Source organism: Lutra lutra, chromosome X, assembly GCF_902655055.1.
Source record: "Lutra lutra chromosome X, mLutLut1.2, whole genome shotgun sequence".
Taxonomy (NCBI): Eukaryota; Metazoa; Chordata; class Mammalia; order Carnivora; family Mustelidae; genus Lutra; species Lutra lutra.
Window position 1 is genome coordinate 15,168,358 of NC_062296.1, and position 12,098 is coordinate 15,180,455.

The following is a 12,098-nucleotide window of genomic DNA, read 5'->3' on the forward strand; positions in this document are numbered from 1 at the left end:
ACATTTTTTAAAAAGCAAAGAATAGTTTAAAATCTGTACTAATTCTAACCTAAGACATTTAGAAAAACTGCTGTTATCAGTTCTGATCAAAGGGGAACTTAAACAACAAAATCCCTTTTCAAGTACAGGCCCATAGACTCACAAATCAAATGGTTACCACATGGAAAGAATTACAACTGCCTCTAAGCAAATGTGAATATATAAAATTAAATATAAAATGGTAAGAGAGAAAATCAATGGTAGGCACATGTAATATTTTAAATGCTCGGGCTAACACCCTATGTCTAAATGTGGTATTTTAAGGAAAATTAGACCTGGTTTTATTTCTGTTTAATTAGTGGAAATAAAGTAATACCAGAGAGAGCTACAATCATTTTTCTAAGAAGTGTAGCATTTGTTGCTATTCTCAAATGACTGATCTTAATCTTGATTATATGATACTGGCCCAATACTAAACTAAGCACTTGCATCCATTAAAAGCCTTAGTAGGGGGGCACCTGGGCGGCTCAGTGGGTTAAAGCCTCTGCCTTTGGCTCGGGTCATGATCCCAGGGTTCTGGGATCAAGCCCTGTATTGGGCTCTCTGCTTAGCAGGGAGCCTGCTTCCTCCTCTCTCTCTGCCTGCCTCTCTGCCTCCTTGTGATTTCTGTCTGTCAAATAAATAAACAAAATCTTTTAAAAATAAATAAATAAAAGCCTTAGTAGAAACTTCCCTATCCCATGTTTTAAAAATAAACTACACTTCTGCAATGATTTTTTTGAAGTTCAAAATATAGTAGACTTATAATTTGTTTTCCTTACAAAAATCAAGTATGGCAACTTCCTAAATTTTTAAGCATTTGCCTCACACTGAAAGCACTCTGTTTTAATTTTGTTCCTGTTACTTTTATTACAAAATTGCCACCATATTGCTTAATATATCCAGGGCTTTCATTCACTGTCTTTAAAAATTTAAAACACCTTTAACACAATAATATTATAATTACACTGTAACTGCAGTAATATCAGTTATATCAGATACAATGACAATACTTATAACTTACGTATTATATTCATAAGGCAGGACAGATTCTGTTGAGTCCAATCTATTTACAAATAGTGCTATTGACGACTACAAAAGAAAGAAAACACTAATTAATAATACAAAATAAAAAAGGTAGCACTTGCAAAATACATAACAAAGTGAAAAGTAATTGGGTCTATTGCTCCCATCAGTGTATGACTGTGCAATTATAAATTTATAACTTAGCACAGTGTTATACATGTATAACAATATGGTTATAAATTTTTAACACAGTACAGCTGTGTTTCATTTAGGTGGCATCATCGGAGTCTCTGAAAACATCAATTTTTCAGACATCTCAGCCATTCTTAACCTTTTTAAATTATAGAACCCTTTGAGAATGTGATGAAAGCTATGGGCCCTCTCCCCCAAAAAGCACACATACTCACCAAAGTCTCTGTTCAGGTTTCAGAGGCTTCATAGGGCCTCTGGAGTCCACGGAATTCAGGTTAAGAACTTGAGATAATTAAAGCTACCTGCGTAAGAGCTCTCCTTGTATAATTTTAACCATTTTTATAAGAATCATCCTAAAATACCTTCATTCTTTCCTATCTTAAACAGAACATGGTGATCACAATTCAACCTTCCTTGATGGCTCAGGGTCATTTTGAACATCTATCCTTGTACCAGCTTTGACTCTGTGACATCCTCAGGATCAAACTAAGTGAACACTATTTGCCCCAAAACTACACTGCGATAGATGGTACCCACACCCCTCACCCCTACCAAAGAGCTTCAACTTCTTTGTATAGATTTTACGTCTTTCTTTTCAGCTGTCAGTTGTCGTGACGCCTCTTCTCCCTTCTTCTCCCTTCTTCTCCCACCCTCGATCTGCTAGAGAGCAAGCCCTCAACTTGTAGAATAAATCACAGATTTGTTAAAACTAAATCAAAAAGACTGAGAGCATGAGGGTTAGTGCATGAGCATTAGGGTATCTATTCTGGCTTTTCACAGAATACTTCCATTTACTTCCCTGGATCTCAGCTGGGTTCTTGATAATCTACATGATAGGGTTGGTTTTTGTTTTGTTTTGTTTTGTTTTGTTTTGTTTTAAGTAGGCTCCATGCCCAGCATGGAGCACTATGTGGGGCTTGAACTCATGACCCTGAGATCAAGACCTGAGCTGAGATCAAGGGTCAGACACCTGACTGAGCCTCCCAGGTGCCCCCAAGATAGGATTTTTTTTTTTTTAAGATTTTATTTATTTCACAGAGAGAGAGAGATCACAAGTAGGCAGAGAGGCAGGCAGAGGGGGGGGGGGCGGAAGCAGGCTCCCTGCGGAGCAGATATCCCGACGTGGGGCTCCATCCCAAGGACCCTGGGATCATGACCTGAGCCGAAGGCAGAGGCTTTAACCCACTGAGCCACCCAGGTGCCCCAAGATAGGATTTTTTAAAAGACTAAAACAGCAGAACTTTAGTGAACATTATTCTTGTTCGAAAATCCATAAACTGCTTTTTTTTTTCTAACTGAACATCTGCTATCATCTTTACCATAAGGTTAGATTTTTTTTTTTAAAGATTTTGTTTATTTATTTGTCAGAGAGAGAGAGAGAGAGCAAGCACAGGCAGACAGAGTGGCAGGCAGAGGCAGAGGGAGAAGCAGGCTCCCCGCCAAGCAAGGAGCCCGATGCAGGACTCGATCCCGGGACGCTGGGACCACGACCTGAGCCGAAGGCAGCTGCCCAACCAACTGAGCCACCCAGGCGTCCCAGGTTAGATTTTTCTTTTAAGAGGATGTAGAAAATCATCAAGTTTGGGACAAATATAAACAGCGTTACTGTAACTCTGTAAGAGTATTGTATCCAGGGGCGCCTGGGTGGCTCAGTGGGTTAAGCCGCTGCCTTCGGCTCAGGTCATGATCCAGAGTCCTGGGATCGAGCCCCACATCGGGCTCTCTGCTCAGCAGGGAGCCTGCTTCCTCCTCTCTCTCTGCCTGCCTCTCTGCCTACTTGTGATTTCTCTCTGTCAAATAAATAAATAAAAATAAAATAAATAAATAAATAAAAAGAGTATTGTATCTGTACTTAATGAAACCTTGTCAGAAATTCAGCAACAGCAACATATATCAGTTAAAGAGTTTTATAAAGGTGAATAGGGAAAAGCGAAGGACAACAGATAATTAAGGATAATAGTTCTCATCTAGAATCCCAAAACACAACATACATAAGATTCATATTTTAAAATGCATATCTGGGGCGCCTGGGTGGCTCAGTGGGTTAAAGCCTCTGCTTTCAGCTCAGGTCATGATCCCAGGGTCCTGGGATCGAGCTCCACATCAGGCTCTCTGCTCCGCGGGGAGCCGGCTTCCTCCTCTCTCTCTCTGCCTGCCTCTCTGCCTACTTGTGATCTCTGTCAAATAAATAAATAAAGTCTTTAAAATGCATATCTGGGGGCGCCTGGGTGGCTCAGTGGGTTAAAGCCTCTGCCTTCAGCTCAGGTCGTGGTCTCAGGGTCCTGGGATCGAGCCCCACGTCGGGCTCTCTGCTCGGCCGGGAGCCTGCTTCCCTCTCTCTCTCTGCCTGCCTCTCTGCCTACTTGTGATCTCTCTCTCTCTCTGTCAAATAAATAAAATCTTAAAAAAATAATAAAATAAAATAAAATAAAATGCATATCTGGAGCTTACTATATTTAAAAGAACCTTAATGGTTTCACAAGTCAAGTGAAGAAAAGAGAAATTATTCAATAATGGTGTTAAGGTAACAAGTCAATGATCTGGGGGCGGGGGAAGTTAAGCTGGATACTTACCTAATACATATACCAGGAAATATCAATATTATTATTAAAATTTAAACCATAAAAGTAATAGAAGAAGCCATGGGAGAATAATTTTATAATCTTGGCTGGCTTGGTTAAGACCTTTCAAAACAGGGCACAAAAGTCAGAAAACAAACAAAAAAAATTTTTTGATATATTAGAATAAAAGCCAATTTTTCTAAATGGCAAAAAAAAAAAAAAAACCAAAAACAAAATACAATAAACAAAACCAAAAGACAACTGACAAACTTGGGAAAAGAATGTCACAGATAAAGGACTAGTTTCCTGATTTAAGAGTGTCCACAGAACCAAAAAAAAGTGTCCACAAATCAATTTTTTTTTGTTTTTTTTTTTTTTTAAGATTTTATTTATTTATTTAACAGAGAGAAATCACAAGCAGGCAGAGAGGCAGGCAGAGAGAGAGGAGGAAGCAGGCTCCCTGCTGAGCAGAGAGCCCGATGTGGGGCTCGAACCCAGGACCTGGGATCATGACCTGAGCCGAAGGCAGCGGCTTAACCCACTGAGCCACCCAGGCGCCCCCACAAATCAATTTTTTAAATGTCCAACTTTATAGAAAAATGAACAAAGAATATATAGATAGTTCACTATAAGAAAATACAAGTTGTTTTTATTTATATGAAATGATGCTCAATTTTAAAAAAAGACTCCTGATAACAGCAATATAAATTAAAACCATAAGACACAATTTTTCACCCATAAAATTGTCAAAGATCTAAAAGTTTGACAACACTTTGTCAAGCTGTAGAGAAGCAGGCACTCTCACACACTGTCTGCGGAAGTGTAAATTAATGCAACGTCCATGGACAGCAGTTTGAGGATATCAAAATTGCTAAGTGCATCTATTCTTTGACCCAGCAATTGCATTCCTAGGAATTTATTCTATGGATATTCTCATATGCAACAATGTTTGGTAAGATCAAGAGTATAGAAACAAGCTAAATACATACATAAGGGACTATGTAAATCCAATATATAACATCCTTATAATAGAATGATATACCATTAAAAAAAGAACAAGGGTGTTCTTTATATAATGATATAAAGTGATCTCTAAGCTATATCATTAAATGATAAAGGCACCTGAAGGGGAGAACAGTATGCTCCCATTTGTGTAAAAAAAAAAAAAAAGGAGGAAAAAATTATATAAACACATACTTGTTCATGTAATCAAGAAATCCCTAGCAGGATATGAGAAACTGACGATATTGGTGCTCTTCAGGGAGGGATACTATGTGACTAAAAGACCCAGGTAGATGAGACCTTCACAGGGAAAAACTTCTTGTCTGCCTATATCCTTCTATATTATTCTAAGTGAGATCATTACAATCAAGGGGATGAACAGTTTCAAAGACTTTGATGCATATTTCAAATTGCTTTCCAAAGGGTTCAAGTCTAACTATTAAACCAATCTGAATGCCATCACAAGGCAGCAAAGAGACAAGTCCAGGTGGAGGGGTATTGTACAGGAAAAACAGAATGATCCCTTTTATAACTTAATGTTATGAAAAGAAAAAGCAGGGACTGTGCTTAATTAAAAGAATCATAGACTATAATAAAGAGATGCAATTTGTGGTCCTAGATTGGATTCTGATTGGGTTATTTCAGGGATAGCTAAGGAAATCTATCAACTTGGTAATACATGAGATAAAAATGTATTCATGTGGAAAAAAATCTGTCGATGTGGAAAGATAGAGTTGTTAATAGAAAAGTGCAGGTTATGGGATGGTTAAGCGTCTGCCTTTGGCTCAGGCTCAGATCATGATTCCAGGGTCCTGGGATCCAGTCCCACATGGGGCTCCTTGCTCAGCAGGGAGCCTGCTTCTCCCTCTGCCTGCCACTCCTCCTGCTTTGGCTCACTCTCTCTCTGACAAATAAATTTCAAAAATCTTAAAAAAAAAAAAAAAGGAGAGAAACAAGGCATTGATTAAAAAAGAAAGAAAGAAAAGTGCAGGTTACAAAAAAACATGGATACCATGATTTTATGTAGGTAAAAAATGCATATGGACTTCCATTCATTGCTAGTGGGAATACAAAATGGTACAGCCACTTTAGAAGACAGCTTGGCAATTTCTTTAAAAAAACTAAATATAGGGGCGCCTGGGTGGCTCAGTGGATTAAGCCTCTGCCTTCGGCTCAGGTCATGATCTCAGGGTCCTGGGATCAAGCCCTGCATCAGATCTCTGCTCAGTGGGGAGCCTGCTTCCCCCTCTCTCTCTGCCTGCCTCCTCTCTGCCTACTTGTGATTTCTCTCTGTGTCAAATAAATAAATAAAATCTTTTTTTAGAAAAAAGGAAAAAAAGAAGAAAAAAAACTAAATATACTCTTTTTTTTTTTTGACAGAGAGAGATCACAAGTAGGCAGAGAGGCAGGCAGAGAGAGAGAGGGGGAAGCAGGCTCCCCGCTGAGCAGAAAGCCTGACATGGGGCTCGATCCCAGGACCCTGGGATCATGACCCAAGCCGAAAGCAGAGGCTTTAACCCACTGAGCCACCCAGGCGCCCCCTAAATATACTCTTAATATACAATCTAGCAGTGATACACCCTGGTATATGCCCAGAGGAGTTGAAAACATAAATCTACCCAAAAACCGGCACAATGTCGATAGCAGCTTTGTTCATCAATGTGAAAACTTGGAAGCAACCAAGATGTCTTTAGTAGATAAATATATGAATGAATTGTGGTACATCCAGATAACGGAATATTCAAAACTGAAAAGCAATGAACCATTAAGTCATGAAAAGACACAGAGGAACCCTAAATGCATATTACTAAGTAAAAGAAGCAAGTCTGAAAAGTCTACGTACTGTATGATTCCAACTATAAGACATTCTGGAAAAGGCAAAATTATGAAGACAGTAGATAGATCAGTGGTTGCCAGGGATTAAGAGAGGGACATATAATAGCAGAGAGCATAGAGAATGTATAAGGCAGTGAAATTACTCTATATGATATTATAATGATGGATACATGTCATTACACATTCCTCCAAACTTCACCAAGGGTGAACTGTAATGTAAACTATGGGCTTTGGGTGGCAATGATGTGTCAGCCCAGGTTCATCAACTATAAGGAATGTAACACTCTGGTAGGGGCTGTTGATGAAGGCTAGGCATGCGTGGGGGCAGGGGAACTCCACTTTCTGCTCGATTTTGCTGTAAACCTAAAGCTGCTCTAAAAAATTTAAAAACTCTATTAAAAATACACATGTGAGGTACCTGGGTGGCTCAGTTGGTTAAGCAAATGCCTTCAGCCCAGGTCATGATCCTGGAGTCCCAGGATCAAGACCCGCATCAGGTTCCTTGCTCACTTGGGAATCCACTTCCCCCTCTGACCCTCTCCCGTCTCATACCCTCTCTCTCTCTCTCATTCTCTCTCTCAAATAAATAAATAAAATCTTTTAAAAAATACACATGTGGGTATGAGTATGTGTAAAAAAAAATCTAGAACATATGGTAAGATAGTAATAGCAGTAATTCTCTAGTTATTAGAAATGTTTTTCTTATTTTTGCCTATCTGCATTTTCTAGTCATCTATCATGCATGCTACTGCTTTTGTAATAGCAAAAGTTTCAAAACTAAAAAAAAAAACAAAACACACAAGGGGCTGGATGCTACCAAATGAAGTAAGTTTAGAGTGTTAAACCTAAAAATGAGAGATTCACCAAAAGAAGAAGGCAAAAACTCAGAATATAAAGTACAAACATGTAGGGATGCAAGTAACAACCCCAAAAGAAAAGAGCTTATGGAAAAATTCCAGATACTTGTTATGGTTAAAGATCATGTTTCCGGGGCGCCTGGGTGGCTCAGTGGGTTAAGCCGCTGCCTTCGGCTCAGGTCATGATCTCAGGATCCTGGGATCGAGTCCTGCATCGGGCTCTTTGCTCGGCAGGGAGCCTGCTTCCCTCTCTCCCTCTCTGCCTGCTTCTTTGTCTACTTGTGATCTCTCTCTGTCAAATAAATAAATAAAATCTTTAAAAAAAAAAAAAGATCATGTTTCCTTGCTAGGAAGCCTGATGAAATAAAGAACAGAGATTCAGGATGAGGAACTACCAGAGAAAAGGCAGACATAAAAATATTTTGTAAATGCCATTTCCTACATTACACGTGTTTGGCAAGATGTTGGCTCAAAACGTTACCATCAAAACTTCACACAGGAAAAGGCAAGTTCCAGGTTTTTTTTTTTTAAGATTTTATTTATTTATTTGACAGAGATCACGAGTAGGCAGAGAGGCAGACGGAGGGAGAGGGAGAGGAAGCAGGCTCCCTGCTGAGCAGAGAGCCTGATGCGGGGCTCGATCCCAGGACCCTGGGATCATGACCTGAGCTGAAAGCAGAGGCTTTAACCCACTGAGCCACCCAGGCGCCCCTAAGTTCCAGGTTTTAAGGGTAAACTTGCTGCCCCAAAACTGACCTTTAAAAAACACTGGAATATGGGACACGTGGGTGGCTCAGTCGGTTAAGTAGCTGCCTTTGGCTCAGGTCATGATCCCAGTGTCATGGGATCAAGTCCCACATCTGCCTCCTTGCTCATCAGGGAGCCTGCTTCTCCCCCTGCCTGCAGCTCCCCCTGCTTGTGCCCTCTCTGATAAATAAAATTTTAAAAACAAAACAAAACACCCTGGAACTTTCAAGTTGGTTAAGTCTATAGTTAAACCACACCCAGCACTGTTCTCAACTTCCCAGTGCTTTTGTGGTGCCCTATGACAGAACACTACCCCATTCACTAAATTAGGCAACTAGGAGTCAGAAAAATAAGTCTTATTCATTAGTATCTTTTGAAGTGATTACTTGCCCCCCCACAAAAAAGTACAACACACAACCTTTTTTGGACTCAGCTTAGTTACAGAAACCAGGCTGCTGAAGAAATGAGTCAGGAAATTATTGGAGAACTTCAAGAGGACAGACACCTTGGCCTCAGTGGGAGGAGCATGCAACTCTTGATTTTGAGGTCTTGAGTTCAAGCCCCAGTTGGGTGTAGAGATGACTTAAATAGACTTTAAATTAAAAAATCTCTGCCTAAAGAAAACAAATAATGATAATAGTTACCATTTATGGAAAGCTCACTAAGCCTACTAAGCGCCAGGTATAGTTGTCAGTGCTTTTCATACATTGTCTCATTTTATCCTCTCAAGTCTGAGAGGTAAATAATACCTTGATGTTTACAGGCAAAGGGCCTAGGGGATACAAAAGTACATTAACAAGAATTAGGGAGGACACGAAGGCTGCTGGAGGAGTGAAGAATGACACAAAAGGAAACATGGTGGGGTTGCGTCTAAGACCACAGTGAGGCGGATGGGGGGATGGGTGAAATAGCTGATGGGAACTAAGCATTGTACTTGTGACGAGCTCCTGGTCTTTGTATGGAAGTGTTGAATCACTAAATTCTACACCTGAAGCTAATATAACACTGCATGTGAACTCACTGGAATTTAAAGCAATTTTTTTTAAAAAAGACCATGGTGAGTGTGTGGCAGAGAGTACAAGGGAGACAACAGGAAACGGAAGAAGAGAGCAAGAGGAAAGAGCCCAGGCGACGGGAGGAAAGAGCCCAGGCGGCGGAAGGAAAGGAGCTGCGACAGAAGAGGAGGAGCTAAGTGGAGGAGCAGCCAATAGGGAGGGAGGAGCTCAGAGGAAGGAGGAACAGAAGGAGCTAAGAAGGGCGGTGGAGAAGCACTGCGGAAAGGAGGAAGCAAGGGCTGCCTGGGTGGCTTAGCCGTTAGGCATTTGCCTGCAGCTGGGGTCATGATCCCCGAGTCCTGGAATCGAGCCCTGCATGGGGCTCTCTGCTCAGCGGGGAGCCTGCTCCCCTCCCCCCGCCACCGCCTGCCCCTCTGCCTACTTGTGATCTCTCTGTCAAATAATAAATAAAATCTTTAAAAAAAAAAAAAATCTTCAAAAAAAAAAGGGGAGGAAGCAAGGGGGCGGGCCCAGAGGGAAAAGAAAGAGGGAGGGGTGGAGCCAGGCAAAAAGGGCGGGACCCAGGGGGGAGATTGGAGGGAAGGGGTAGGGCTAAATGGAAGGGAGGGCGGGGCTAGGTGAAAGGGTGGGCGGGGCTACTGGGGAGGGAGGGGCTACGAGGGAAGTGGGGAAGGGAGGGGCCCAGGCACCGGGGCGGGGCCTAGAGGGAGGGGTGGGGAGGGACTGCGAAGGTAGAAGAGCAAGGGAGGGGCGGGGCGGGGCGGGGAGGGAGGAGAAGAGGAAACGCTGAGATGAAAGGGAGGGAGCCAAGAGAAATGGGGGAAAGGGAGGAGCTATGAGGGCTGAGGAAGAGCTGAGCGGGAGTTGGGCGAAAGGACAGTAAGGGGAGGGGCCGAAAGGGAAGGAAAGAGAATCTGGGAAAAAGAGAGGTCCAGATGCTCCACGTGCGAGGCTCAGAGAGATAGAGCCGCTGAGACACACCCACAGAAAGGGCTGTGGCGTTCTGGGTCAGAGGCGAAAGAGCTCGCGACCGTGGTCTCCCCGCGGCGTGCCCCCTACCCCGGCCGGAAGCCTTCCCCTCATCTCACTGCCTCCCATGGGTCCTCACCTTGCAGGTTGCAGTCTCTCGGGCCGCCTCGCAGAAGTTAACTGGAGCCAACCCGGGGAGGTAGAAGGCCGCGCTGGGGGTGGCCTGAAGCCCCAGGAACAGCCACAGCCCCAGCAGCCACCTCAGCCCGGGGAGGGCGAGCCTGAGGCGGCAAGGGTTGGTTCCCACGCGGAAACCACTACTCATTTGAGGAGCCGGCTCAGGGCTCGGGGGCGCACTACAGGCGAGATCTAGCCAGTGAACGGGAGAAACGGATATAACTCGGCTGGTGGGACTAGAACTCCAGGGAAAGCCACTTATTCCAACGAAACAGTGGCTTGGAACCCGTTGCTAGGGCGCCAGGCTGCCCATATGAGCACACGTAGTACGCATGCGTGCGTGTCCCCGCTAAGTCTTCCACACACACCCCACCTTCCCCACTCCCCCCATCCCCCACCCACAGCCCGGCACTTTCCCGCGGTTCGAGGTGCCTCGGGGAGCAGGGAAGGGGGGCAAGGGAGGCTGGCTGAGAGGTCTCAGCATGCAACATCACAACTAAACAGGGTGTTGTGTCCTCCCCGAGTTTGCCTCAGTCCCAAAGTAGCAGTGTTACCCCCCCCCCCATTTTCACTTTTTCCGGCGGGGTGGTGGGACAAGAGTGGGGAAGAGGGGAAATTCCGGGGCCAAGCTGTCCAGTATGGTGGGTGTTAGGCGCTTGAAATGCAGCCAGTGCAAAATTGATGTTCCATAGGGCCAAGTGCACACCCAGTATCAGGGACTGCTTGGAAAAAGGGATGCAAACCTCTGCGTTTTTATATTGATTGCATGTCGAAACAATAATATTTTGGGTCAGTTGCATTGAATAAAACATTATTAAAATTAATTTCACCTGTGTTTTGTTTTGTTTTTGACAGACAAAGATCACAAGTAGGTAGAGAGACAGGCAGACAGAGAGAGGGGGGATCAGGTTGCCTGCTGAGCAGAGATCCCAAAGTGGGGCTCAATCCCATGACCCTGAGATCATGACCTGAGCTGAAGGTAAAGGCTTAACCCACTGAGCCACCCAGGCATCCCCCACCTGTTTCTTTTTAAAGTATGATGCTAGGGGCACCTGGCTGGCTCAGTCCATAGAGAATGGGCCTCTTGATCTCAGAGTCATGAGTTCAAATCCCATGTTGGGCACGGAGCCTACTTTAAAATAAATATTTAAAAAAATAAATTGTGGCTGCTAAAACATTTATTTTTTTTAAGATTTTATTTATTTATTTGACAGAGAGATCACAAGCAGGCAGAGAGGCAGGCAGAGAGAGAGGAGGAAGCAGGCTCCCTGCTGAGCAGAGAGCCCGATGCGGGGCTCGATCCCAGGACTCCGAGATCATGACCTGAGCCGAAGGCAGCGGCTTAACCCACTGAGCCACCCAGGCGCCCTGCTAAAACATTTAAAATGACATGTGGCTCATGTCATATTTCTTTTTTTATTCATTAAAGCACTTTTAATATAAATAAATTCTGCAGAAATAATACAGCAAAACAAAGCCATGCACTGGTACAAATTAACCAGTTCAGCTACTCGATATTTTTATGTTGTCTGTGATGATACGTGGATTGCTCACTGTGTAAGAAGTTCTGGCATCATTCCTACCCAGGAGAGACAACTTTTATTTGACATTGATGACTTAAGTAGAATACGTTTATTATATTGTGATTCAATGGTAATCTGAAAAACCTTTAAAATCACCAAAAAAGCACAAAAAGA

General features: G+C 43.1%; 1 protein-coding gene across 5 annotated transcripts in view; it reads right to left on the reverse strand.

Annotated features, from left to right (window-relative positions):
* Positions 1-10,925, reverse strand: part of LOC125091782 (transmembrane 9 superfamily member 2-like) — an 85,714-nt gene extending 74,789 nt beyond the window's left edge. For all 5 annotated transcript variants that reach the window (XM_047715762.1, XM_047715763.1, XM_047715761.1 and 2 more), the window contains exons 1-2: positions 10,364-10,925; positions 1,043-1,110 (exon numbers count right to left, since the gene is read on the reverse strand). In XM_047715762.1, the coding sequence (XP_047571718.1) occupies positions 1,043-1,110; positions 10,364-10,549 (254 nt within the window). In that variant the 5' untranslated portion in view covers positions 10,550-10,925. The remainder of the gene's footprint in view (positions 1-1,042; positions 1,111-10,363) is intronic.
* Between the last annotated feature and the right edge of the window lie 1,173 nt (positions 10,926-12,098).